A 27,608-nucleotide genomic window follows, 5' to 3' on the forward strand; every position below is an offset into this window, starting at 1 on the left:
TGACTATTGTTTTTGTATTGTATGGAAGATAATCAAATAACAAACCCAAAAATAAATTAATTTGATCAACAAAGAAGAAAAAATAATTCAAAAAACAACCCCTAAAATTATTTGGAAAAAAAGAAGAAAGATAATTTCTAAAAAAAAAAAGAGTATTCAAAAGCAATTAATTAAAAAAACAACCCCAAAAATGCATTATTTAGAAAGAAAATTAAGGTGAACACAACAAGTAGTATTGTAAGTACGTGCGTGTAAAATGAATACTGCATAAAAGTGGGCGGGGATTGTGCACGATCGAGGAAGTTGAGGACAGCGGTCTCCACCAATCAGCATTAACCTCACTGGAATGTCGCACCTAAACATTACTGAACATGCAGCGAGGCCGTCGGACGGCTGGAAGTGCGTCGCAGTACATTTATCCTTACGTTTAATATGTCGTGTCTATAGTCATACGTCTTTTAGCGTCAACACAAATATGCTCGTCATGGGGGTGAAGAACTTTGAATGCCGTCGAGACGATGTTAACCAGTAGTTGTGAATGCTCCAATGTAGCCGAATAGCCATCCGGTGTATTTTCATCGGCGGGTAAGCATTCAAAGTTACTGAAAAGGGGATTTAAATAATAATAATAAGGGTCGGCTAGCTACAACCAGTCGGTAATTGACGTCCCACATCACGTCACTGGTAGTGTCTGGTGTTTTTATTGCCCTAATTTGCATACTGTGATTGAAATTCTGGCGTTAGCTTAGCTTCCCTTCCACATCAAGTCAACAAGCAAACTGGACAAATCGTTAGATTTAGTCGGCTTTAAGTCGAGTGCGACGGGCTCGCTGACCCCGCAGAAGAAAATGAAGAAGAGAAAGGAGCTAAATGCTCTCATTGGACTCGGGGACAGTAAGAGAAAGAAGGCGAAAAAGGGCTCCGGGCACCGGCTTCTCCGGACCGAACCACCGCCGGATTCGGAGTCTGAATCGAGCTCGGACGACGACGAGTTCAGCGGGATTGGCAGTCGAGTTAGTTTTGGCAAGTGAGTGCTCACACTACGACATGTTTTACTACTTCATTGACTTATAAGTGCGTCATCGCAACAGCAATAAACCAGTCTTCTACAATAGTATAACCATATTTTATACCGAGAAAGTAAGAGATAGATCGAAGAGTATATTGATAATGCAAATGAAGGTGACGATTGTTGATAGCGAATGTATCATTTTACAGATCTCAACTTGTGTAATAACATCAGTAAAACTTCAAGATCACAACATGAATATAGGTTGCATGAAGATTTATACTGTAGGTAAACATTGCATGGGTCAAAATAACTTCAATAATAAATAGCATTTTAAAAACAAAGTGAGGATAATGAATACTACTAGTGAAATACTTTAAAATTAGACTTGGGCATTTACAAGGATAAAGAGAAAAGAATGCACTAAATGGAAGTTAGACAAGCCTTAAACTTAATTTTTACAAGAATACAGTTGTGACAGCTAATGTAAATGACCTTACATGGCTGATTAGGTCTTTCATTATTAACATCCCGTATTTATTTTTCAGAGGGTTTGTAATACTTGTGAATACCTGAACATGTACAATACCCAAAGCCTCAAAAGATCTTGATTCCATGAATAATTTAAAAGGAAAATTGCAGTATGCCCAATTCTGCTGCTTTTGTATTTTACAGGAGAAGTTATAATCAATGCTGCACTGTGTGCTACCCGTTGTTTCTCTTCATCATCCTCGCTGCTTGCGTCATGGCCTGCGCTGGACTCATCTGGATGCAGATCGCCTTAAAAGAAGATCTGGACTCAATGAAGGAAAAACTGCGAAGCAGTAAGCTTTGTTTCCACACAGCTGATATAATGTCGTGGCCTGAAAACGTACAGAAATTTGAACACTGCAGTGATTCTTTTTTTTTCTCAACATAAACAGTGGAATCTGGTCAAAAAGAGTCTTCAAGTGAAATACCAAAGCTGAGCGAGGAGCTGAAAAACAAGGATAAAAAGCTTGACGACATTGAAAATGGGGAGAAGGGGTTAAGCAAAGTCTGGTTTAACCTCACAGAAATGAACCGAAAGGTTAGTTCTCATTTCATTTTTGGCCAGGTAGATGTAAGGTAATTAAAGTTTTCATATACTGCATTTATCCCCGTTTTTACTATTCCCAAAAGAGCTTTACATTAGCACCTATTCTTCTATACATACACACACCAATGCCACTGCCATAGAAGGTGCTGTCAACAGTGCCTTGCCCAAGGACACCCCAACAATTGTAACCTGGAACCTAACCGCTAACCCTATGGTCGCAGGGCATATCAAGTGTCAACATTTTGATTCTTTACATTGCAATTTTATTTTCTCATGGTATGCCACATACATTTGGAGGGGGAAAAAATTAAAATAAAAATCTCACCATTAACCATTTTTTTATTCTCACTCTGTCACAAACACGAGGGGAAATAAACCCAAAGCATTTGTTTTGTGTGAATTAGATCACTCAGCTGGATTCTGCTGTAAACCACTTAAAGGCCAATTTGAAATCGGCTTCTGATTTAATCAGCCTACCCACTACAGTTGAAGAACTTCAGAAGGTAAGATTTTATCTTCCCTGGGTTTTCTATTCAAAATCCCTTGTGTGTCAATCATGTCATTGAGTGACCTAGTAAAACCGGAGTAAGGGAAACACACTTATTTAAAAAAAATAAGTTTGTTTCTTTGTGGTAAATATTTAACTGCTTTAACCCCCACACCTTTTTGTTTTCAGAGTGTGGCTACTATAGGCAGCACGTTAACAAGCGTGCAACATGACGTAAAGACAATGCAGACGACACTCGAAAATATGAAAAATTTGGACAATGAGCTGAAGGTAACGATGGTAAATTCACTTAGGGGCCAAAATGTAACGTTCATTGAAAACTTTATTTAAAAGGTAAATTATGTATAAGGACAATAGCATTAGAAAATTGCCTTCATTGAAGTTGTTCAGTTTCCCTTCCACCATATTAGCATCTTTTGACATTTTCAGAACAACGTGTGGCTTTGGAGACCACATTAGTCTGAAAATGGTACAACATTAAGTGTCCACTTGATTATGTGCTTTGGTACAGGACATCAGTGACCTGAGGACAGCAGTGAGTGAGGCCAACCAGACAGAGGCCCAGCGCCACAAGTGGGATAGTGAGCAGATCCACATAATATGGTCCAACGTTGCTGAGCTTCAAAGCAGAGTTTCATCTTTAGAGAATGGTTCCAAACAAAATGTGAGCATTTTTTTTAACATTTTGATATAACTAAGACAGTAACTTCAACACTGAAGCGATTAGAGTACAGTGGCTGTAAAAATTAAGCAACAACCCATTCAAATGCCAGGTTTAAAACCTATTTCTTTTTTCACTGGTATTACATCCAAAATGTTAGAACCACAATTTGCACCATCGACAGATTAGCTCCATCAATTTATATTGAGAAAACTCTAAATCTAATGTTAGATGGGGTCCAAGAACAGATTCTGCCACATCAATTGACACTCTCTTTGAGTTCTACCAGTTGATTTCAATGTATTTGTTTGGTATGTGTATGTTTATTATGATCAAAATGCACCCTGCCTCTTATTTTCCTGTTGAAAAATGCTTAATTTCAGCTCCTTAATAGCAGCGGACCTGAAATGTCAGAGAAGAAGGCTGAGACACAAACTGTCCAATTATCATCGTCATCACCATCATCAGGTTCATAACTGTCAATGCTTTAACAGACATAATCCTCTTGAGGTATATTACTATATATTTTTGTTATTTTAACAGACAGCTCTACACTAAGTCCTGACACAGAGACTAACAGACACCCGCGCTTCCTCACCACTAAGCGCAACAAGAGAAGCATTGACGTCAAATGCCAAAAGAGGCTTTTGCTTTCTGGGGTAACCTTGAAAGGTGGGTAAAATACATGCATGCTTTGATTCTAATGATTACAAATTTACTGTTTTGTTAATATTCGTAAATGCTCAATGCGATTTAAACTAGTGTAAATAGGTTTTGATGATCCAGAATCACATTAGCATCTGTTATTTTAACAAAGCCAAGAGCTTTCTTCAATGAAGTTGCCACAGGTTCTTAATAGAGTTCAGGTCAGGGGAAGAAAGGGGCTGCACCAAGATTTAGTTTAATTTTACCCTGAGCTCTGCTGTCATTTGGGGAAAAAATAAGCAGTTTATGTAGCATATATAATAGTGGTACATTTGAAATTGACTTTGGACTGGGACTGTGCCACTAAATTAACATGTAATTATCGAGCAATTCATGATACCACAGTAATTGATTTTTTTTTTGTCCATAAGATCTTGAGGAAATTTTCGTGGATGTCAACGGTGATCCAGCAAGCCTAACTTACGTGGAGCTATGGGGGAAACTTGGGTCATCGATTCCGAACGCTCGCGCCATGAGATGTTTCGACAATGACGGGGACAAGAGGTACTCCTTCACAGAACTGAGGGTCGCTTTCGGGGTGTGAACGAGAAAGGGACCCACGGACGGCCGTATTGAAGAAAGCCCAGTGAGGTCTGGGTATCATTTCTGTAATTGCTGCACTGTTTCATGTCTATTTGAAGCTATTGTCACAATCCATCCAATCTTTAGTTTCTGGCCTCTAAAAGACATCCCTAATCCACTCATGTACAGAATATTCACCTACCTTTTGAGTATCATTCTTAGCCGTCAACTTCACTTTATCACTCACTGCGGACATTTGCTTTCCAACCCCCAAACCTTTCAAACACTCATCTTCCACAAGCGTGTATTGTATTTATAGACTTTTATGAATGTTTACAAACGGACTACTAGAAGCAAATTCTTCCAATCTTTAGCAGTTTTAGACACTTTTCCTCTCAACTAAAACGCTTGATTAATCTGAAAAATAATTCAGTTTATTTTTTATGCAATTAGAATAGATTGTGTGCCCACTTTTGTTTTTCTTCTGTGTTCTTTCCCTTAAACATGATGTGAAGGGCTATTTTAAGTTGGTAAAACAACCAATTTAATCATTTAAAGACCTAGCATGCGGTAGAGCAGGTGGGCAAACCATAACTATCGGATCAAAAAAATCGAGGAATGCGAATCATTCACATTTGTTTGATCGTTGCGTCATTTTTCTTCAATATGGCACGGGTGAGCTCTTAAAATATGGTGGTAAAATTCCCACTTCTGCAATAGACACCGCAGGCTTTATGTACATCAGGTAGTACAAGCACTGACGTCACTCTTTTAATTGACTTCATTTTATGGGTGACGCAATTGTCTATATATGGATTCGTCCATATAATGGTCGCTCTGTAAAATGTGTACATATTTCATTTTTTTTCAGGGTGTTCAATGAGTTCATTTAAAATTCTGTACTCAAATGTTGTGTATTATTTTAAGATGTGCTTTCCAAGTTTCTTATAATTATGTAACATGTACACGTTTATTTATGACAAAGTTGCTACTGTCAATTCTGTGGCAGTAGTTCTGACAATGAGCTTGGAATGCAATGGCGTAGGCAACTTCTAAATGTGTTTGTATAGATCAGGGGTGGGCAACTTACACTAAATTTAATCCACAAATGCTCTGAAAATAATGCAAAAAAAATGTAATATTCACATGTAGTACGGCCCTTGGAGGATTGGTTGCCTATCGCTGATCTGAATGCTGCTAGCCTACTTGTATAAGATTTTATTAGTGTTCGTGTGTGAGCATCCATGAATAAAAAGTTCAGGTTTCAAATGTGGTAGTATTTGATGAGCTTTTATTCCCATTATTCACATGGTGACATACATTAAATACAAAATGTTGAGTTGGTATAAATTGATTTTCATGATACTATGTATATAAATCATGCCAATGCCCCTTTGGCCCTCCAGTCCTGATACAGAAGACCCAGCAGTTCCTCTTCGTGGTCCTCTTCTTCTTCCTCCTTTATGCAGGCTTCAATCTCCATAGGTTCTTCCGTCTTGGGCCGATACCTTCTCTTTGCCATGTCTCTCTTGTCTCTCAGCATCTCCACCCTCTTATAACACTGGATTTGCTCATCGATCTCGTCTATCTGTCTCTCGAGGCGGCCCTCCTCGTCGTCCACGGCCACGATGGCCTCCGACTTGGTGTTTACCTGCCGTATCTCCTTCTGGAACTCCTCCCACTCTTTGTCCATTTGGTCCTTGGGAGCATCCACGTTACGCACCTTGGCGTCTCGCACCGGGTCGTCGAAGAAGCCCTCGGGTAGTGCCTCGGCCATGTTATCCTTTTTCTCGACGCTTTTCTCTGGCTCCTCTGCCTTGGTGATGGAGCCAGAGTGAGATACTGCCGGGACGCTTGGGATGGAGCTGTCAAAGAAGTCTGCTGGTAGGCCAGCAGATTCTACGGGCTGAGAATCAGCGATGGTCGGTGGTGCTGATGCTGCGGGCAACACATCTTCATCCTCGTCGTCGTCATCATCATCATAAACTCCAGCTAGCAGACTTACACCAGCTGAAGTCTTGGCAGAGTTGGGTTTCTCAAAGAAATCTCCAGGTACCCCTGCGACCGACTGACCTGCTGTTGACTTGGCCTTTTTTGCATTGACGTCATTGTCCTCCGCCACTTTTCTCTTCAACTGTGGATTTGGCTGTGTCTGTTTCCCTTCTTTAAGCTCGCTCACCTTCTCCTTATGCTGCTTCCCCAAAACGTGAGCGGGCCACAGGAGCTCAGACTTGACCTGCGTGTTGCAAAGAGCGCAGCTCAAGTGTCCCAAACTGTTATATTTGGCAAACGGAGACTCGACACGCTTCTTTTCGGACGTCTGCCTTTGCTTCTCCCGCATCAAACGCCGGAGTTCCTCCTGATTAACGACTTTCTTCCCCTTCTTGTTGCTAGCCATTCTTAAGAAATATAAAATACAATTGTAAAATGATTTACTGGAGGTGACTGGCTCAGTAAACTCCGCGCAACAATAATGGCGCGTGAAAATGACGTAGCCAAACAAGCGCATTCACAGTGGTTCTCGCGAGAGGAGCTTAACACTCCTGTCTTATTGAACCATCCCGTCTGTTATTTGCCGCAAAACGCGCTGATTCTCAAACGGTTTTTATACAAATCAGGGTACAAAAATTGATGGAGTGATCAATCTTGCAATTATTTATGCTTTAGTCTTAAATGCGTGTGTTCTTATGAGTGCGCTTTGATATTTGTAGCTTTTGGGCTTTTGACGCCGCGCCCACCGTGTACTGTGTACATATTTTTTTTTAAATTGCGGGCTAGCTAGCAACCGTAGCACCGCTTCCCGGCTGCTCACTTAATGTCGCTGTCAACTTTGACGACCTTCAATCAACGGAATTGATCATTTAAACATTTCTGTGTATTTCTCATGTCAACAACTGTAATTAGCTAGTAGCTCGTTGGGTCTTTTTGCCGTTATGACAGGTGAGACGATACTCGCCGTGCGGAAGGAGCACTACAAAGGCAACAAAAATGCGCAAAGCGACTCGTTTGACGAGACTTCGAATGGAACCGCGCACCAATTTAAGTCGAACAAAGCTTTCCTAAAATCTGTCAAACCGTCGACTCTGCATCAGCAGCAGCTAAATGCAAACAACCTGAACGGCAATGCTTCCATCAGTACGATTGTAAATGACGATAATAAGAATCCTATCATCCTCACTAACGAAGACTTCCCCGTGCACGAGTGCGTGTTCAAGGGGGATGTGAGACGACTCTCCTCCCTCATCAGGACCCACAGCATCTCGCAAAAAGACGTGCATGGTAAGAACGTCATTTACATTCACCTACTATTTCTAAAAAAAAATGGATTTTCTCGTTTGTTTTCTTTATTCTTTGATCATTAAAGAATGTATACAATTTGTTTTTTTAGGTAATACACCACTTCACTTGGCTGTGATGCTAGGACACAAAGGTAACCGTTATTTTTTTTCTACGTACTGTTCAAACTAGGCTTCTAGATATATATATTTATATATATTTTTTTTAATAAACATAATTTTTGTTGGCATCTTGGGTATGAATCGTACTTATCTATTATGTTGACTGCTTATTCATTATGACTTATTTGTTTATTATGTATCAGTAATTATTGATTATTTTATTTATCTGTTTGTTTGTTGTTGTTTGTGTAATTCACTACTTATTTGTGTTTTTGACTACTTATGTTGTATTATGTAAACCTGTATATTATGCAACAACATAATAGCATAAAATGTACAAAAAGAAAAAGGGGTAAACTTGAATTAAAAACAAATTCCATGTTTTATGTTTACATTTTTTACTGTCAACCCACAATCTACTAACCACCCACTAATTAGAAAACACTGGGAAAGGGTGATTTGTTTAATTCCATATCTTTTTCTTTTTATTGTACCAAAAAATAAGCCTGTACATACAAAATACAATTTATTTCTTTATTTTTATCTGTTTAGAATGTGCCCTCCTTCTTCTGGCCCACAATGCACCTGTAAAGCTGAAGAATGCACAAGGATGGAGTCCTCTAGCAGAAGCTATCAGCTATGGTGACCGACAAATGAGTAAGTGCACTTTAAAAATTACTCTGTTTTATAGCTCATAATGACAGCCTAATAGGGACCAGCATTAGAAAACGGCTGTAGTAATGAATTATGAAGTAATCTTAAAGACAATTTTCTCTTTACTTTATATTCGAGAGTTTGTTGCATTTCTATGCATGTTAGTTTATGGATTTTTTTCAGAGTATTTGTTTTTTCTGGCTTCGGCCTTGCCGGCAGCCTTGGAGCGTAGCCTGGATAGCGGCTTAACGTCGTCGTAAAGCTCATCAAAAAAGCTTTATGGGATGCCTTCTTTCTGTTCATGCTCCAAATCTTGTACAAGCCATTAAAGATAGAAGAGTCCAGAGTGAATTATTGAAAAGTAGCCTTCATGGCAGCAAGTCTTGTCTCTTGCTAATGTAGATGCTAAGCATGCGACCCCCGCCCCCTTGGGATTTATGTACATGCATACCAATGCATTTTTTTTAATAGAAAATGCCAATTGAAGGCTATGTATGGTAAAGGGAGGGGGAAAAAAGGGCGATTTGTCCTCTATCATCACCTTTACTTGGTGCAAATTGCCTTGTCAGCACATAATGGCCGTCCATTGCTCCCACAACGGATCTTGCAAGATGCATTCGTTTATGGAGCTGCCTGCTCATGCGTTACGTAGACGTGCCATGTGATTAAGTAGCCAATAGAATTACTACTTTAATAAAGTGATGCACCACTGAACTTTATTTATTATACTATATATTTTTCTGCTTTTTTTGTGTCTTAGTTTAACCAAATGCAAAATTTTCTCGTGTGTGAATTCATTGATTTGACACTTCATTAGGTACACAACACAATGAGAAATTGTGCTTTGCAAAGATAATCACCGTTTTTTTTTTTGTTTATAACAAAACATGATTAAGTTATAAGAACCATCCATGCCTGAGAAAGGACTAGACTAGTGGGTGATTTATTTTTCTATTCATAATTAACATTTACAGAGTGATACACATTTTTAAAAATTAAAAGCTTGTCCTCGTCATGTCACCGACTTGAAAAAAAATGAAGATTTTACCTTCAAAAATTGTTAAGTGACTTTACAGTCATTCAGTAAAAGTTAGCCTTGAAGGTGTGTAGGTATTTTAATTGCTTTTTATTTTCTGTCTCCTAGTTACAGCAATACTGCGGAAACTGAAGCAGCAATCACGCGAGAGTGTCGAAGACAAAAGGCCAAAGTTGTTGAAAGCCCTCAGGGAGGTAAGTAAGCACATCAAATGCTACAATGATTTTTGGTGTCAAATTTCATCATACGCAAATCTTCTTGTAGCTTGGGGACTTTTATTTGGAACTGCATTGGGATTTTCAAAGCTGGGGTAAGTAGGTTGGTGAAACATGGATGGAAATAGTTGTTTTTTTAAAATGTCTTAGCATAATTTCTCCATTACAGTTCCTCTATTGTCCCGGATGCTTCCCTCGGACACTTGTAAAATCTACAAGAAGGGCATCAATATCAGGTAGGCATATGAAAAAGAGGGTAGGTCAAGTAACATGGGTAGAAAATTCAATTTGTGGAGACTGTTTTCTTGCTCAATGTGTCTTTTTTGGGCAGAAAATATGGGAATTTAGTCAAATGTGTGAGGGTGTCAAAAGAAAATTCATTTTTTGGAGAAATATGTTAGGTAAAGGTTTTTTTATGTGGAACCAGATTTAAGGTAAAAAAAATTGATTTTAAAGGATTTTATTTCAAGAGCCAATGGGAAACAATGTGTACCAATTTGGACTGTTGAATTTTGAACAGGTGCTAAGAGGATATTTTTGTGGGTCCAATTATGTTGACCATGGAGTTAGGGTTCAATGGTGAATTTTTGTATACATTTTCTCAAAAGCTGTTTTCAAGAGCAGTGAGTAAAACAGAAGTTTAAACTTATGAAATCAGTTTGAGTTTTTTGGCAATGTGAATTGAATAGGCAATTTCAATGTTTTGGGTTGAATGTGTCATGGTTGTTTTTGTCAAAAATGTTTTAGAGGAACTGAATTTCATGATTTCTAAAAAATACAACCCTCCTGATCTGTTTTTTTAAGGGTGTAAACCACATTTGGTCACATTACAAGGAGTGACAATATGTGGGATGTTTTCACTGTCACTACACGAACAATAACATTTCCCTCATTTATAGGTTGGACACCACCCTCATTGACTTCATCGATATGAAGTGTCAGCGTGGTGACCTCAGCTTCATCTTCAATGGTGACGCACTGCCCTCACAGTCCTTTGTGGTCCTGGACAACGAGGCCAAAGTGTACCAAAGAATACACCACGAGGTTCGACAAGCTTTGCCTGCAAAAGCAGCTGCAGCAACAGTAGCAGCCCATTAATAGACATGTTTGTGTTTATCATACAAAGGAGTCTGAGGTGGAGACTGAGGAGGAGGTGGACATTTTGATGAGCAGCGATGTCTACTCAGCCACCTTGTCCACCAAGTCCATCACCTTTTCCCGCACTCAGAGTGGCTGGCTCTTCAGGGAGGACAAAACGGTAAGAAATGTGCTCATTGTGGTCATGAGTGTGTGTGGATATGACTATAATTAGCCAAAATTATGTACGTTTTGAGAATTTTCACCATTCTAGTTGAATGAGAAAGAGTATAAACTAGCAAAAATTACACCTGTTGAATGAGTAAGAGTCTGAAAACTTTTAGCCAAGGGTGTGTAGTTCAATTTTAGGCATTTTTAATGTATTATAAAAAATACAGTGGAAGTACACAGTAGGTATTTCTGAAATTAATCATGCTACATGTCTCAAGGAGAGTGATAAATCACTGCAAATACAAATTTGTGGTTTGGAAATTGTGTTTAATTTGCACTATACAGGCCTTTATATATATATAATATATAACAATATATAATATCCCATGTCATGAGCATTTATAAATGCTAAAACATGCAATCTAATTGAAGCTAAGTAATCACTAGGGGCGAGACGTTTGTTTTTACAAATGTATTTTCAGTTTATAAAGAAAAACCTACAAGAAAAAAATGATTATGTATTATCCCTTGACCTGATATTGTCAGGAACGAGTGGGCAATTTTTTGGCCGACTTCTACGCCGTCAACGGTCTGGTGCTGGAGTCCAGAAAACGCCGCGAGCACTTGAGCGAAGAGGACATCCTCAGGAACAAAGCCATCATGGAGAGCCTCAGCAAAGGCGGCAGCATCAGCGAGCACAACTTTGAGGTACATGACACTTTTTTTTAACAGTTTTCTTGCTTCGGAATGATAAATGCTGATTCTACACGCAGTCCGTGAGGAGGCAGTCTCTTTCCACCCCGGCCCCCAACACTATTTCCTGGGAGGAGTACATCTCGGCGGAGCACGGAAAGTACGGTAGCCGTTATTTGAGATGATTCCTTGAGTAGAACCGTGTTCTGATACTCTCTTTGTGGACATAGGCCTCCTCATGTGGGCAGGGAGCTGATGTGTAAGGAGAACAAAAAGCACTTCAAGGCCACTGTGGCCATGAGCCAGGACTTCCCTCTGGGTATTGAATCGTAAGTACGCACATTTGATCTAACTAACTAATATAGGAAAGGTAACTGATATAGGAAATTTAATCCTGGTCTAAAATCCAAGAATTGTTGTAATGATGATAAGGTTGCAATTGGTTTCCACTTAAATTATACCAACTATACTCAATATAAACATCATTGTCAACTCAATGACATCTGACCATGAAGATCCAGAGTCATCTAATTACTTTGTTCGCCCCCCACACAGAAAAAAAAACTAGAATTTACTAAAGAAGTTCCTCAAATCGAAACAGAAATTCAAAGTCCTTCGTTCACACCATTTTTTTTAATCCCACTTTGGCAATAGGAAAAATAGTACTAATTGATAATTGCTTTGTTACCATTTTTATAGCCTACTGAACGTGTTGGAAGTGGTAGCTCCGTTCAAACATTTCAACAAGCTGCGGGAGTTCGTTCAGATGAAGCTGCCCCCCGGTTTTCCCGTCAAACTGGGTAAGTCCGTCCGGGTAAGCGGCGGCTCTGGTCCTTCCATTAACCAGCCTCAAACCCTCTCTTGAGCAGATATCCCCGTCTTCCCGACCATCACAGCCACCGTCACCTTCCAGGAGTTCCACCACGAGCAGTTTGAGAGCTCTCTATTCGTCATCCCACCTGATTTTAAAGAAGACCCCAGCCGCTTTCCGGACCTCTGACCACCTGGAAACCCTTACATAAAGCATATTGTATTTCTCAAAATGGCTGTCAGGGAGAAATTAGATGTGGCAGGCCTTTTTTATTTTTAAAGATATCGAACAATATTTATGTTGCGGATATTTAAAAACATGAAAAATGATTCCTGCTCCTTTTTTTTGGTTAGCAAACAAAGTACATTTGAGTTTAGTGGTTAACGTATATGAGCAGAGATGATTAATTAAACATTTTGTTCAATTTAAGCCAACCTGTAGACTTAATAGGGTTAAAGCCACTATTTAAGGACATCTTTTTTTTATCTGTATCTTATATCATAAGGGAACTGACGGCCAGCCATTTTGTCGCTGGATCCAAAGCAAACCAATGCTTTCATGCTGCTATTCTCTCATCAAAGAACTCCATGTATATTATTAATAATCTTCGTGTTCTTTTTTTTGTTTGTTTCACAAGTACTGACACCGTAAGTATTTTTGTCTCTGAAAACTAAAAAAAATATATAGGTCACATTATAGCTCGAGACTTGATTATGCATTTGTATATATATGTCTCTTACACTGTGTAGCAATACATACACAAGAATGTTTTGAAATGAGCTCCAAATCGTGTTCATAAGCCACATTCAGGTTAGCTCAAGTTTACCTCCTGCTCCACACCCGTCGTTTGCGTTTTTTTGTGTCAAAGATGGGAGGGAGCGCTCGCGAGACTTATCAGGTGTGATGTTGCTGGCGTCTTGAGTTTCTATACTCGTGTTTTGGGGGTTACGGAAGTGCATTGAAAATAATGTCACCACGTAAAGTACCGTCAAGTACTTGCAGTAGCTTGTCAGTTATTTGTATGAACTAAGCTGTGAAATCATTGGCACTCATCCTTCCCTTTTCAATAAAGCACCAGCATCACATTTACTTTTTGCCATCTGTTTAACCTTTTCAATAAAAATGATTTACATATATATATATATATATATATATATATATATATATATATATATATATATATATATATATATATATATATATATATATATATATATATATATATATATATATATATATATATATTTATATATATATATATATATATATATATATATATATATATATATATATATATACATGCATATATATATACATGCATATATATACATGCATATATATATACATACACAGACGCATATACACATACATATACATATGTACACACACATAATACACTTACACATAGTATAATTTAAATGTCTAGAAGTAAAAAACAAACACTAAAGTGCATGTCATCTCAATGTTCACAATGTGCAATGCTACTGTATTTTAAAGGATTAAAGCCCAACCAAAAAGTATTTACAGCTTCCCCCACAGACGTTATGATGAATACAATGTATTTTTTTTAAGTATGAAAGCCCAGTCAACACGTATTTTTCAGCCCCGCCCTCGCCCCACCGTTGACCAATGCATGTTATTATGAAAACAATGTATTTTTCTTTTAAGTATTAAAGTCCAACCAAAAAGCATTTACAGCCCCTCCACACAAATATATACTGACTAATGCACGTTATTATGAAAAAAAAATATTGTTTTTATGTGTTCTTTTTTTTAATAGGCGTGGCCGATGCCCGAGTTCAAATAGCCGACGTCAGACGCCAGAAAAGGCTGATGACCCCGGAAGAAGGATGGGCGTGCGTGCGTGTACTGCAGAGCAGCTCAAAAGTGACGATTTGCCGACGAAATCCTGCCAAACTTCTCAGAAAGATGCTGCACATTTGGTACTTTGTCATTTGGGGATTTCGAACCTCCCAGCTCTCGTCTCAAGGGTGATTTTTGACGCGATGTAGCCCCATGTGTATGCAGACTGCAAAATGTTTGCAAACACATTGGCTACATTGCGTTACCGATCGCTCCTTGTTTAAAAAGAAATCATTCTATTGTTTTTCAGATCCTCAACGAGCACAGTCTGACTGCTGTCAAACATCAAGAATGTGGCTAATACGACCAGAAAGGAGCAGCTTGTTGACACCATAACAAAGTGAGTCATTTTTAAATAGTTGCGATTTTCTCTCTATCCGTGTACATATTTAAACGCCAGCGTTCAGGGCTTTGCGCAATTGGCTCGATTTTCATCACGATACATTCAAATTGTTTTTAAATAACAAAACTGTGGATAAGTCACCCACACAAATGTCATTAGTGGATGTGTAAGGAATAAACAGTAATCCCTCGATTATCGCGGTTAATGTAGACCAGACATGGCTGTGATAAATGATAAACTGTAAAGTATGCTCATCCCTATTGAAGTAAATAAAAAAAAATACTGTAGTGGCAAGTGAAGGAGTAGCTCCCGCTTGTGAGTTTCTATGTGGCTTTTCACATTATTCGGAACTTACAAAAAAACAAATCTGCCATGTAGTGGAACTGAACATAAATAAATGATAAAATTTCAGCCCAAACTTTTTCATTTCAAAACAGATTTATTTAACAATAGTGCAGGTGTCATTTTTGACTCATTTAAACATAATGAGAAAAACAGAAGCTCTTTGTATATTATTTTTTTTAAGAAGGAATGGATTTGAAATAATTGACTGAAAACTTAAGAAAGAAGTAGGATTTATTTTACCTTTGTAGGCCCCTGTCCAGTGTTTTCAAATTTCCCACCACATGATCAAGATCCTGATATATTTTCAGTCTCTACAGCAGACTGTTTTAAAGAAAAAAGCTAAATGTAGGAGGTAGTTTAGTCAAATTTTGACTTTTGGCGCTAGTTTGTACTTTTAATCTATTGTTTTCCTGCCTATGTACGAATTGGCTCAGGGACAGGGCAGAACCAATAAGTTTTTTTTTCCCTTTAACTTTGTGTATTGACCCCCTTTTTTGTTTTCCAAAATCCACCCAAGGGGGAGCTGGTTTCCTGCCTATGTCGAGATTGGTTCCGCCATCTTGACATAGGCAGGAAACCTGAAAAACAAAAAAGGGGGTCAATACATAGAGTTAAATAAAAAAAACTTGTAGATTTGTTCTGCCTGAGCATATCTATGAGTTTTTTTCAAAATAAAAGGTAAGACTTTGTGAATGTTTTTTATTTTTCAGAATTCCACCCAAGGGGGTCCAGGTTTCCTGCCTGAGCCTATCTTGACATAGGCAGGAATACTGAAAAACATTTCCAAGGTCTTACCTTTTATTTTGAAAAAAAACTTGTAGATTTGCTCTGCCTGAGCATATTTATGAGTTTTTTTCAAAATAAAAGGTAAGACTTTGTGAATGTTTATTTTTCAGAATTCCACCCAAGGGGGACCAGGTTTCTGCTTATGAACAGATAGGCTCAGGGGCCTTCATTTTTTTACGATGCTGGAGCACCAATGGGAACCAGCTTATGAAGTTTTTCAAAATAAAAGGTGAGCCTTCTCATTTCTTTTTTATTTAACTCTGTGTACTGGCCCCCCCCCCTTTTTTTGTTTTCCAGAATTCCACCAGGGGGTGGAGAAGATTCGATTTTTTACGATGCTGGAGCACCAATGGGAACCAATCTATGAAGTTTTTCAAAATAAAAGGTGAGCCCTTCTCATTGTTTTTTGAACTAACTGTGTACTAACCCCCCCTTTTTCAATTTTCGAATCTTCTCCACCCTCTGGTGGAGAAGATTCGATTTTTTACGATGCTGGACCACCAACGGGAACCAATCTATGAAGTTTTTCAAAATAAAAGGTGAGCCCTTCTCATTGTTTTTTGAACTAACTGTGTACTAACCCCCCCTTTTTCAATTTTCGAATCTTCTCCACCAGAGGGTGGAGAAGATTCGATTTTTTACGATGCTGGACCACCAACGGGAACCAATCTACAAACTTTTTCAAAATAAAAGCTGATTTCCTGTTTTTCCAGATTTCCTGCTGGTGACTAGAGGAATTACTTCATTTTACTTGTGTTTTTCAAAATAAAAGCTTTTAAATGTATGCATGTGTTTTGTCTTTAACAAAAAATGCAAGTCACAATCAGAGTTAAAAAAATTTATTTACAAGTAAACATCTTAAACTTAGAAAATACAATTTCAAAAAAGGAGGGGGGATAAACACTTAGAAAAAAAAATCAAAAAAGTAGGGGGGATAAACACAGTAAAAAAAAATCAAAAAAGCAGGGGGGATAAACACTTAGTAAAAAAAAATCTAAAAAGCAGGGGGGATAAACACTTAGTAAAAAAAAATCTAAAAAGCAGGGGGGATAAACACTTAGTAAAAAAAAAATCAAAAAAGTAGGGGGGATAAACACTTAGTAAAAAAAAATCTAAAAAGCAGGGGGGATAAACACTTAGTAAAAAAAAATCTAAAAAGCAGGGGGGATAAACACTTAGAAAAAAAATTTGACAAAAAGCAGGGGGGATAAACACTTAGTAAAAAAAAATCTAAAAAGTAGGGGGGGATAAACACTTAGAATTTTTTTTTGACAAAAAGCAGGGGGGGAAAAACACTTAGGACAAAAAGGAGGGGGATAAACACTTAGTAAAAAAAAATTGGAAAAACACTTAGTAAATAAAATTTCAAAAAAGGAGGGGGATAAACACTTAGAATTTTTTTTTGACAAAAAGCAGGGGGGATAAACACTTAAAAGATTAAATTTGAAAAAAGTGGGGGGGACACCTAGAAGATGAAGATAAAATTTGAAAAAGGGGGGATAATTACATCTTTGAAAAAAGCAGGGGGATGAACTTAGAAAATAAATCTTTAAAAAGGGGGATAAATACTTAGAAGATAAATCTTTGAGAAAACTGGGTGGGGATAAACACCTGGAAAATAACATTTAGAAGAAACTGGGGGGCGATTAACACTAATATAATTAGAATTTAAAAAAAACTTAAGAGTTCTTGCTCTAAAATTAAATGACAACCTTCTTACCTTCAAGATCTAGTCAAAAAGCTGTGGAAATGAATGGCCAGTGAAATGTCATCGTGATTAAGGTTTTTATTGAATTTGGAGATTCAGAAATACACAGACACCATATGATGCAAGAGAGACATCTTCAAGTGGGCAACCTGCAAGGAAAAATAGCAAAAGTTACAATATATAGAGACTGGAGATTAAACTTTTTTGTAGTTTTACCTTGATCAGTCCCAGTCTCCCCTTCTGTAACCTCAAGAGTGATCTAGGCACACAGAAAGCTGTATCTTGGTGCTAAACAGAGAAAAATTTCACACAAAAAAGCACAAGTTAGCATATATACAGCCTGGAGATACAACAGGTAGGCTTAGTTTTTTTCTTCTTTTTAATGGGGAGTAGTTTTATCTTGATGCTAAACAGTGAAAACTTGATTTAACCAAGGCATTTGAGGGTTGCCAACCAATTACAGCATAGATAAATCTAAGAATTTTAATAAACCATCAAGATAAAGAATGAAAATAAGTTAGCCAGTGCTGTTTCCCCTTTTTCAGACAAGGCGATTTAATATACAGACCGAGAACTTGATTTCAGGTGAGCTGTACTATTTTTGAAATATTTAGACATTTTTTCTATTTAAATTGATTAAAAAAACTGCACCGAAACCCCTTAATGTTCAGGTTTTTTTCAAAGATCTAAAACAAATGTTTGAGCTTTTTTTTTCTTCATGAGGGAAAATATCTTGTAATAATTCGTTTTTCATTTCAAAAGGAAACAAAATATATTTTTCACTTAAAAACACAAAGCAAAAAAAATTGATTAAAAATACAATTATTGATTTAAAAAAGGGGAAGATGAGATAATATAATGTATATGTATAATCTTCATTTAAATTTGATCCTAACAGAAAGTCATGATCTACTTTCTCGGGCCGCACAAAATGGCACAGTGGGCCCCATTTGGCCCGCGAGCCGCGACTTTGACACCAGTGAGCTAGGAGGAAGTTGGCTTAAATTTTGTATACGTGATTTTTTGGGGAAAAACAGAACAATTACAAATCGGGAACGGGTATTTAGCACTCAACGAAAACGATTACATACAAAACAACAGGAACTAAGTCGTGCCCCTGGATGTCATTCTAGAGTGAACACTTACCCAGGAAACTATCGGTTGATGTCTTGCGTTGTTTGATTAAATCTTAAGTCTTGCTACGCGACTCAATAATGGAGAGAAAACGGAGAACATGCTTTTTAAGTCAAATCGTGAAGCTAACACTAATGCTGACTAGTAACATGATGTGGCACAAAGTCGGTCGAGAAAAGAAGCACATACTCAAATTGTCGATGGTGTGTTAAACCTGGCATTAAACTAAGAGATTTGTTGGCGTATTGGGCTCAAGTAATTGCTGAAAAATCTCCCGATCGCGTGATAAAAACGCATTTAGGCCAGTAAATTGCTTACCTCGTTGGCGTCGTCAACCACCATCAGCGTGGGAAAGGCGTTCAGGAAGGAAGTTACTGCGCATGCACTCAATTAAGTCCCCACGTCATCCAATAGGCGTAACCACGCCCATATTTGCACGTCACATTGAAAGTGGAAAAGATGCGCACTCCTAAGAGGTGGTTTGTCCTCCCAACAGGTCTATGTTTAGAAGATGACAAAGAATAGTCGTGAGTTGTGTGGTCTTGATGCTATAAATCGATCATTACTATTGTCACGGTATACCAGCAAAAGTTATCCTGAATCGTATGTATTTTTTGTGGTGCATACGGCAATATCGATAAAGGATGACATGCGCATGCGTAGATATACATAGAGTAAATATGGAGGAGCCACATAGTAAGAAATGAGTTACCGCAAGTAAACATGCGTCGTACGGTATTCATACGTTTTTTAGGGGGGTTTGTACGGGGAATCATAATCATTTATAAGGGCAGTTAACGGCAGAGGTTGATAGGTATGACATATACACACATACACAATGTAGACTCCATGGCATCTTTTTAATTTTTTATTTATATAAAAGAAACAATTGCTAAGAGAAACATTACCGGATAACAAGACACTAACAATGATGAGGGAAAGGCTAGCAAAAACATTGCATGTGAATTAAAGCATTATGTGAGAGAGGGGAAAAAAAAAAAAAAACCTCCAACGTGGACTTCCAGTTTATGTGACAAGCATCAACACTTTAATGTGACCTGGGGAAATGAAGCAAATCACGATAGGGAGGGTGTTTTTTTATGTTCCATTTTCTTCATAGCACAATTCACATTCGGATAGAACGCGGGGGACGGACGGGCACGGCTTAGTCGCTCACGTCCATGTCATCCTCGCGGGCATCCGCATCAACATCGGCATCACCGTCAGCATCAGCATCGCCGTCTTCTTCTTCTTCTTCGTCGTCGCCGTTGGCCTGCTGCGAGTCGCCGTTGCCTTCGGCAAACTGAGGCTGGTAGTCGGAGTCCGAGTAATCAGATGCCTTCCTCTCCTGACGCTCCTTCTCGCTGTCATAGCCTTGCTCCTCTTCATCGTAATCCCTCGTGATCTGAAAATAAAATGTATTTATTTGTGATTTCCTTAGTGGATGAGTGGTTTGTTTTGGTCACCACCGTTGATCTATTCTATGGTCAAAAATATATATAATTATATATTTTATAAATGCAAATTAAAAAGACGAATTATTAAAATTAAACAGAAATTAAACAGATCTATACTACTACTACTATACATTCTCCAAACCAAGTCAAAACAGATGATAAAAAATGAATAAATACATTAAAAAAAGAAAGACAATGTTAATAATGATTAATATTTTTTTACCTTGGTGTCTCCCTTCTCCAATCCTTCAGATTTCCTGTCGTGATCCCTTTCTCTTTCTTTTTCCCTGCCCCTGTCTCTGTCCCTGTCTCGTTCTCTGTCTCGTTCTCTATCCCTATCCTTGTCTCTGCTTCTCTTCTTTTTGCTGGTGGAGCGTTCCCTCTCTTCCCGTCCCCTGTCTTTGTCACTGCGGCGCTCTCGCTCCTTGTCACGCTTCTTCTCCTTTTTGTGCCTGCGTAAAACACAAAGATTGGCTTATGGCTCATTTCTGAAAGACTCAAATCAAGCAACATCAAGGATCGTATTCTTTACCTCACTGACCTGCGAGGAGATGGAGATCTGGAGCTCCTCTTCTTGGGCGACTTCTTAGGGGAGCGACTGGGAGTGCGACTCCTTCGGCGTCTCCTGAACACACAGAGGGCAAGACGTGAGCGGGCGTTCTCTCCGCAGAGCGACTATGTTGAGTCCTTGTGTGTTTCTTACCTGCTTGCGCTGCGAGACCTCCGAGTAGTACTGTAACTCTTGGGTGGCGTTTTAGACCTCCGCCTCAAAGCCTCTTCCTTCTTACGTTCTCTGCCGGAAACATTTGATCTTTAATCAGACTTTAAGCTTGGCTTGCGACTTCTACTTGAGTGACAGTTTTCCTTTCTGACCGCTAACTATAGGACAATTCTTTTTGGATACATATTAACAGGTGCCTACTTTGTTTGTTTGTTGTTTCTGAAAAAAATACAAAAAAATCAACCTTTCATTGTGCATTCTTTGCGACATTTGGTCCAAAAAATACGGCAATTAGCAATGGCGCCAATTTTCAAGAGCATCAATTATCTATCACGTTGCCACGCACATACCTGGATCTACTCCTGGAGCGCCTCCCTCTGTCTCTGGAGCGGCTACGTCTCCTCCGGGGGCTTTTGGAGCGCCGCCTGCTTCTGGAGACAGAACGCCGCCTGGACCTGCTGCCACTTCGCCTGCATTGTACTCAGCATTAGCACTTTTTCAACACCGAACTTTAAGGCCTCCGTTTCTAGACATGACAAGTACCTGCGCCTCGACCTGGATCTGGAGCGCCTCCTCCTTGATCGCGAACGAGAACGTTTCTTCCGACTCTCGTCTAGTGGAGCGACACGTGTTAGGAAAAGATTCGACTTGGCACAGCCGGAAAAAAACAACTCACTTCCAGGTTCTATGGCAGCAGAAATGAGCGACTGCGCCTCTCGTACTCTCTTCATAGCTTCTTCCATTTCCTTATTGGCGGCGTCCGCTTTGAGGCCAGCGCTCAAGTTCAATCCTGCCGCCAGCGGGTTGAGCCTGCAGCACATCGAGTCAGTTTTGCATAAAGATTCATCAAAGCATCATTTTCCATTCGGTGATTCATTTTCATTCTACTTACTGAGGATCGGTCATGAGCTTCAGCAGCTGGTCGGCAGCCTGTCAATACACAGTGCCAATAATTGTTAGATAGAATAATTCAAGTTGAATCATTTGTTCTGTAGCGGTATGTTCAAGTTCGAGCACCATGTTATCGAGTGTTTGGATTAGCAACTTCATTTCGTTATATTCCAACAGTCAATGACTAGTAAATGAAAATTGTCAAGGGTTCCCACATTTTTTTTTTTAAAGTTCTGTGTCAAAAAAATAATACGACTAGTTTTCCTTGATCAATTCACCACATAAGTGTACTAGCTTTTGACCTCTGCCAAAAAGATAATATTAGTAATGATTTGTTAACATGATGCCAAATATAGAAGAAAAAAATCACCATTCATTTATGAGGAGCCAATCAACTTAGTGCAGTGGTTCTTAACCTGGTTGGAGCTACCGAACCCTACTTTAGTGTAAAATAAAATCCAAATACAAGATAAACTCCTCTCTGGACTGATTGGCTATCAAGCAATGTCACATGATCATCTGCAGCCAGCGATGATCAAGCAGGGCATGTTATCATGTATAGACATGATGAGTCTTGACCTCCAATGAACCCATTTTAAGAACCACTGCCTTAGTGCTTTTCCAATTACTAATGAGTATTTTGGCAGAAAGTCACTATGCCCTCCAATTCCAGCATTACCCTAATGTCAATTGACCTCACCTGAGGATTCATGTTCGGTCCAGGGAATCCAAACGCAGCCATGGCATCCATGTTGAGGCCAGCAAACGGGTTTGCGCCCATCTGAGCAAAAGACAAAAAGACTTATTTAGTTGGATTTCTATCAGATATTCCCAATAAAGAGCATCTTTGGATATCTTACGCCAGGATTGGGCAAGGGGTTTGGCGTTGGGAGAAGTCCTCCTCCGGGCAATATCCCCGCAACGGCATTGGCCGGCGCCAGCAAGGACAACGCTTTGGCCTCATCTGGGATGGATCCTGCGAGGAACAAGAGGTAGCGTCAGAACGGGAAGCGGCGACTGTGTGAACGTCACATTTCAAGAGAAGAAAAAAAAACAAAAAAAAAGTGCCTTCACACTGAGAGATGTTACCTTCCAAGGGTGTGCAGACTTTCAACACAATGATTGCAGTGACACAAACTAAAGCTGGCATACAAATCACACTAAGTCCAATGAACACTGCCAAGAATGGATCACCTGAATGTGTTTGCTAAGTCATGAACCAAACGTGAGCAAGCCCAGCTCTTCTCCAGTGGGCAGTGAGTTTTCATTTAGACGGTTTACTCAAACAAGCGACTCACTCACGGCGCCTTCGCTACTAAAAAGCACACACAGAGAAAAAAATCGGAGATACAAACAACAGAGAGAATTTTAGGGCGGTTGGCAAAACTCGGACACAATTGTCTCCAAAATAAATTGGAAAAAAAAAATGAAAAAAAAATGCACATCACAGTTGAAATACACCACATGACAATAGCAGTATCAACCTGCTTATTATCATCAATTTCTTTTTTTTTCTTACCTGTCCTTGTACCTATTACACTTCAATACTAGTGCCACAGTAAAACCTGCCAGGCTAAAAGTGATTTTGCAGCCTTTGACTTTATCGCAGAATGACCCAAGTGTAAAAAAACAAAAACAAATGAAACAGTCAATTGGAAAAGTGCTGAAAAACCACTACAATTTGTTAATGAAAAAGATTTTAAAAAATGGAAAACATGACGTGTGGGCCGGCTCAAACTGCCCCCCCCCCCCCCCCCCCCAAAAAAAGTTACAAAAAGTCTTATTACCAAAGGGCGAGTATGAATATATTTTTCTACCCCCAAAACAAACTACAGTCATTTTTGGACTATAAGCTTCAAGCATCAAATTTTACATGAAAATCGTATATCTTGGACTATTAGAGGCAGGGTTTGAACCAAAGGGGGAAAAATAGCATCTTATAGTCCAAAAACGAAGATATATAAAATCCTTACACTTTTGCACGCCAAAAAAAAGGACCGCTATTAAACTATGTGCAAAAACTGCTCGATTATGAGCGTGGCTTAAAATATAAATTAGGGCCGCCATGATTATTCAACTTATCGACTACCAAAATAACTTCTAATGCAATAATAGAAGGGGGAAAAATAGCTCCAGATTTCCATTGTATTATTGAGGGCTCCAATTTCAATAACTTGATGTATAAGCCATCAAAATAATTGAGGTTTACTGTAGTCACCGATCAAAAATAGTTTGTGGCAGCCCGACTCTGTCAAAGCAACCCCCCCAAGACAAGAGAAGAGTTGTTACTAACCCCACAGTGCTCCCCCTCTCCACCTCATTTTAATTCCTTCACAGCTTGTGACTCTCACACACATACACACACACGACAACAAGAAAACAAAAAAAAGAGCACACTGGAGAAAGAGAGAGAAAGAAGGGGGGGAGAGAAAATGGCTGCAGGAGACAAATAATGTCGGGTGGTATTTTCTGCAGGAGCGTTTCAGTCTACGGTCTGGCTGAGCCAGGGGAAAAACAACTGTAAAACACAACAACAAAAAGAAGACCACTGTTAAATGTTACACAGTGTAGCAACATCCAGTGAGTTATGTCGGCGGCCATCTCAGAAGCGCGCACGCTATTACGCAAACCCTCTTTGTGGCTATCGCTGTTCTCATCCAACCTGTTTTGGATCTTAATTGGGTGTTGATTTTGGAACCATCCTGCCGTCATATATATGGTCAGGTGCACTTAGATCTATGTAAAGACTATTAGCCAAAACAGGTAAAGCCATTACTTTGACATAATCCTACTTTTTAGACAACATTCTTTACATTTGTTTATTCCTGCAATTGACTACACTTCAGTGCTTATTTATTGCCAGTTTTCCCAATCAAAAGGGATTGAACATCAATGGCAAATCAAAGGCAAAAAAAGCTTCATCATATTTTTAAACAATTATCTTTAACTTTATATTGATTCGTCTTAATTTTCATTCTTTGTCATTATTTTATACTGGAAATAATGTATCATCTGTCAATATTTTCATTCATCCAAGTCATTAAATTGCAACTGGCTTGTTTCTTCCCTCATCTTTAAATAGAACTCACCACTTATGCAAGTAGTTGTCTTTGGATTGAATTCAACACCCTGAGGAAAACTAGTTTTTTTGGTCGTGTTTGTAAAACTTGTTTATCCGAACTTGAATTTGGCACTGGAACAATATTAGGAAAAAAAACCTGTCAGGTACAGTTTTTGTTGCACTACTTGACACCAGAGCGTGGTCCTTTACACCTTAAAAGCACATAGGCAGATAGAATAACAACAATAGTGTACTTTGCTTGCCTTTGTTAGGACCAAAAAAAACCAATATGTGCAAGCTTGATGTAGTTTTCCTCTGTTAAAAAGGATTAAAGTATATCAAAAAGTATATTTGATCTTGGTATAGATAAGGTAATCCCTCGGTACACGTCCAAACGTTGAATTAGTTCACGCTTGAGCTGTAATGTAACATCTAGTGCATCAGTATGAGGCACCTAGGAGAGATGGGAGTTAATTTGTAAAAAAAAAAAAAAAAGAAAATGGAGAGAGAGAGACAATAGAGGACAAAAAAGGGGCGGGGCTTGAATGCATCCTGGCCTTTTGCAAATGTTTTAAGTCCCCTGTTGGCAGGCAGAGGACCACCTTCAGCCATCAATCAGGGGGCTGCTTTTGACTTCTTCACTACAAATCCAAACACACACTTGCACTCACGCGCACACACACACAGTCACACACAAATGACAGAGAGAAGTTTAACAGAGGATAGTCGGGAATGGGGGGAGAACTTAAATACTATGATTGAATTCAGAACCCATTTTCAAATTATTACCAACTCATTTCCCATCAAACAGATTTGGTATACTGATGCAGAATTTTAGGTTTGCATCGGTGCAGTATACCAAAAATGAGATTTGAATATATTCTAATGATTGGCATGATTTTTTTTTGCAGGGACACAAACCTTCGGCAAATGGGACCACGATCAAGGCTCGATCCACAAACACAGTGTTGGTCAGATGTTGGGACACGCCAACAGACTCGGGTTCCTGGAACTTCACAAAACACACCCGTGACGTCACGGGCATGGGCGAGTCGCTGTGGAAGACAGAATAAGAGTCAATTTAACATCAACTGAAATTTCATCGGGTCTTGGGCTATTTATTAGCGTAGAAATGTTCATCAAGGATTCACATACTACACCTTATTTAACATGACGAAAAATTGAGTGGGTGTTAACAATGAATCTTGTACCCCAGATTATAAAATACTACTTTTAATCTCCAAGGTATATTTGTAAGGGCTGTAATAACCAGATTTAGGGCATTTTGCTTGTTATGACAGTGTTGTAGGCTGCCATTTTGTGCACATCTTTAAAATCAATTATACATCAGTCACCTTTTGCCCACGACTTTACATGTATTGCTAAAACTTGTGCACGTTGATTTGAGCGGATTTTACCAAAATTACTTATAGTACCTCTATTTTAGGTGCGCATCTGAGTTCAACTTTAAATGCAACAATGCTTGCAAGTGATTATGACGTTGGCTTACTGAAGCCCGATTGTAAATCTGATCACTCTAAAGTAATAGAAGTCTTACATTTACAAAGATTTAGACACAAGCCCACGTGATAGATAAAAAGCGGGTAGCTTTAGCTACGTTAGCATCAGTGCTAACCAGGCCTCACAACTCAACATGGCGCGCGAGGCCATCTGTCGATTATTTTACTCTTAACATTTCAATTGATTAATTGTCTAGAAGATATATCCCCACTCGAATTTAGCAAGCAATGTGTCGCTTTGTTTACTCACTCTGGTGGAAATAATTTGAGTTCTTCGATGGTTCCAAGGAAGCCGAAGAGAGTTCTCATCTGCTCCGACGTCGTACTCGGCGAGACATTCGTCACCTGGACTACCTTCGTGGTGTAACTCATCGTTTCGATTTAATAAGCACCACTAACCGATTTCTAGATGTAGTCACCTTTAACGTGACCTATAAATGCTTAAATTAGCAAATAAACCAGATTTTTGGTCCGATCTGTGCTAAACGGTACAACAACAGACTACCACCATTTCGCAGCCATGTTGAGGAGTAAATGGTGCGTTCGAGTGGAAGTTTGGAGGTCGGAATTGCAAACCTCCCGGTGATTTGGAACACACCCCTAGTGGCCTGTCGCGTTCAATAGTACTTGAAAAAAACGAGCATTGTGGGTCCAAATACGTTTGAATATGAGAGCAAGAACGTCAATCGATGCGTTCGTGTCTGCTCTTTAATAACAACAACGCCTTTCAAGTCTGTGTTGTTACGAAGTCATTAATATATTTCAACAAAAACGAGCTCGAAATGTGCATTTCATGACAATTTTATTTTGTAAATGGTACATACGATTTTAAAATAACTAGTATTACACCATTGTCAATAAGTGAAACATTTTAGTTTGTGGTGTGGCGTCATTAATCTCTTGAATTCCGAGTTTTCCAAGGTCCCAGCCCAAACAAGACATTTGAACATAACTAAAAATGGAGGATGGCTTTCATATATGATGTCCGTCCCAACTTGCGACTTGCAAGACCTTCGATCTAAGGCTTTTTCCCGTGTTTTTCCGTTATTGGAAATATTGACACGCATAATACTTAATATACTTTATATCAGAACAGTACGGTATAACTGGAAACATTTAGTAAGACAGTGAAAACGTGAAAGCACACATAAAGTCCACAAGAGGTCGCCATTTCTTATTGAGGCGAAGGTTTTCCAATTTTTATGTTCACATTATTGTATAGTTTTTCCTGAAAAAGCCCA

The 27,608-nt window shown here is 38.9% G+C and overlaps 4 protein-coding genes and 2 long non-coding RNA genes across 13 annotated transcripts; 3 read left to right on the forward strand and 3 right to left on the reverse strand.

The window, feature by feature from the left end:
* The first annotated feature begins 329 nt into the window (after positions 1-329).
* On the forward strand, positions 330-5,752 carry efcab14 (EF-hand calcium binding domain 14). Its single transcript, XM_077724031.1, has 9 exons — positions 330-1,027; positions 1,685-1,833; positions 1,933-2,078; positions 2,492-2,590; positions 2,764-2,865; positions 3,107-3,259; positions 3,640-3,724; positions 3,800-3,928; positions 4,333-5,752. The coding sequence occupies exons 1-9, from the start codon at positions 849-851 to the stop codon at positions 4,503-4,505; spliced, it is 1,215 nt and encodes a 404-aa protein (XP_077580157.1). The 5' UTR covers positions 330-848; the 3' UTR covers positions 4,506-5,752.
* znf830 (zinc finger protein 830) lies at positions 5,753-7,741 on the reverse strand. The gene has a single exon (XM_077724032.1). It carries the CDS (start codon positions 6,990-6,992, stop codon positions 5,862-5,864), a length of 1,131 nt encoding a protein of 376 aa, XP_077580158.1. The 5' UTR covers positions 6,993-7,741; the 3' UTR covers positions 5,753-5,861.
* LOC144201425 (ankyrin repeat domain-containing protein 13C-A) lies at positions 7,005-13,627 on the forward strand. Of its 2 annotated transcripts, XM_077724034.1 has the most exons (13): positions 7,005-7,762; positions 7,872-7,913; positions 8,434-8,538; positions 9,680-9,765; positions 9,836-9,881; positions 9,956-10,022; positions 10,686-10,830; positions 10,913-11,044; positions 11,581-11,742; positions 11,808-11,887; positions 11,958-12,056; positions 12,427-12,527; positions 12,597-13,627. In XM_077724034.1, the coding sequence occupies exons 1-13, from the start codon at positions 7,417-7,419 to the stop codon at positions 12,725-12,727; spliced, it is 1,542 nt and encodes a 513-aa protein (XP_077580160.1). In that variant the 5' UTR covers positions 7,005-7,416; the 3' UTR covers positions 12,728-13,627. The 2 variants fall into 2 exon arrangements, with proteins under 2 accessions (XP_077580160.1, XP_077580159.1); XM_077724033.1 differs by lacking the exons at positions 7,005-7,762; positions 7,872-7,913 and adding an exon at positions 7,993-8,015.
* A 738-nt stretch (positions 13,628-14,365) lies between these two features.
* On the forward strand, positions 14,366-16,659 carry LOC144201790 (uncharacterized). 4 transcript variants are annotated; one of them, XR_013327394.1, is made up of 6 exons: positions 14,366-14,481; positions 14,652-14,741; positions 15,800-15,877; positions 15,986-16,104; positions 16,173-16,260; positions 16,492-16,659. It is a non-coding gene; the product is annotated as an uncharacterized LOC144201790 (long non-coding RNA). The 4 variants fall into 4 exon arrangements; XR_013327396.1 differs by lacking the exon at positions 16,173-16,260; XR_013327395.1 differs by lacking the exon at positions 15,800-15,877.
* A 516-nt stretch (positions 16,660-17,175) lies between these two features.
* On the reverse strand, positions 17,176-19,201 carry LOC144201824 (uncharacterized). The gene is made up of 4 exons (XR_013327401.1): positions 19,036-19,201; positions 17,800-17,871; positions 17,596-17,732; positions 17,176-17,486 (listed from the first exon to the last, which is right to left on the reverse strand). It is a non-coding gene; the product is annotated as an uncharacterized LOC144201824 (long non-coding RNA).
* A 373-nt stretch (positions 19,202-19,574) lies between these two features.
* Positions 19,575-26,991, reverse strand: LOC144201459 (uncharacterized). 4 transcript variants are annotated; one of them, XM_077724115.1, is made up of 13 exons: positions 26,618-26,991; positions 25,769-25,902; positions 22,647-22,762; positions 22,487-22,567; positions 21,788-21,825; positions 21,572-21,705; positions 21,439-21,508; positions 21,246-21,365; positions 21,097-21,114; positions 20,878-20,967; positions 20,716-20,799; positions 20,398-20,626; positions 19,575-20,122 (listed from the first exon to the last, which is right to left on the reverse strand). In XM_077724115.1, exons 1-13 carry the CDS (start codon positions 26,737-26,739, stop codon positions 19,883-19,885), a joined length of 1,476 nt encoding a protein of 491 aa, XP_077580241.1. In that variant the 5' UTR covers positions 26,740-26,991; the 3' UTR covers positions 19,575-19,882. The 4 variants fall into 4 exon arrangements, with proteins under 4 accessions (XP_077580241.1, XP_077580240.1, XP_077580243.1 ...); XM_077724114.1 differs by having other exon boundaries at positions 20,707-20,799; XM_077724117.1 differs by lacking the exon at positions 21,097-21,114 and having other exon boundaries at positions 26,618-26,989.
* Between the last annotated feature and the right edge of the window lie 617 nt (positions 26,992-27,608).

Source organism: Stigmatopora nigra, chromosome 9, assembly GCF_051989575.1.
Source record: "Stigmatopora nigra isolate UIUO_SnigA chromosome 9, RoL_Snig_1.1, whole genome shotgun sequence".
NCBI classification, from domain to species: domain Eukaryota; kingdom Metazoa; phylum Chordata; class Actinopteri; order Syngnathiformes; family Syngnathidae; genus Stigmatopora; species Stigmatopora nigra.

Coding starts and splice junctions, on each gene's coding strand:
- efcab14 (XM_077724031.1), top strand. CDS start 849: ATGAAGAAGAGAAAGGAGCTAAATGCTCTCATTGGACTCGGGGACAGT. Junction 2,591..2,763: donor CAGTTGAAGAACTTCAGAAG/GTAAGATTTTAT, acceptor TTTTGTTTTCAG/AGTGTGGCTACTATAGGCAG. Junction 3,725..3,799: donor ATCGTCATCACCATCATCAG/GTTCATAACTGT, acceptor TTATTTTAACAG/ACAGCTCTACACTAAGTCCT.
- znf830 (XM_077724032.1), bottom strand. CDS start 6,992: ATGCGCTTGTTTGGCTACGTCATTTTCACGCGCCATTATTGTTGCGCG.
- LOC144201425 (XM_077724034.1), top strand. CDS start 7,417: ATGACAGGTGAGACGATACTCGCCGTGCGGAAGGAGCACTACAAAGGC. Junction 10,831..10,912: donor ACCAAAGAATACACCACGAG/GTTCGACAAGCT, acceptor TATCATACAAAG/GAGTCTGAGGTGGAGACTGA. Junction 12,528..12,596: donor CGGTTTTCCCGTCAAACTGG/GTAAGTCCGTCC, acceptor TCTCTTGAGCAG/ATATCCCCGTCTTCCCGACC.
- LOC144201459 (XM_077724114.1), bottom strand. CDS start 26,739: ATGAGTTACACCACGAAGGTAGTCCAGGTGACGAATGTCTCGCCGAGT. Junction 21,826..22,486: donor GACCGAACATGAATCCTCAG/GTGAGGTCAATT, acceptor GTGTATTGACAG/GCTGCCGACCAGCTGCTGAA. Junction 21,706..21,787: donor AAGCTCATGACCGATCCTCA/GTAAGTAGAATG, acceptor GATGTGCTGCAG/GCTCAACCCGCTGGCGGCAG.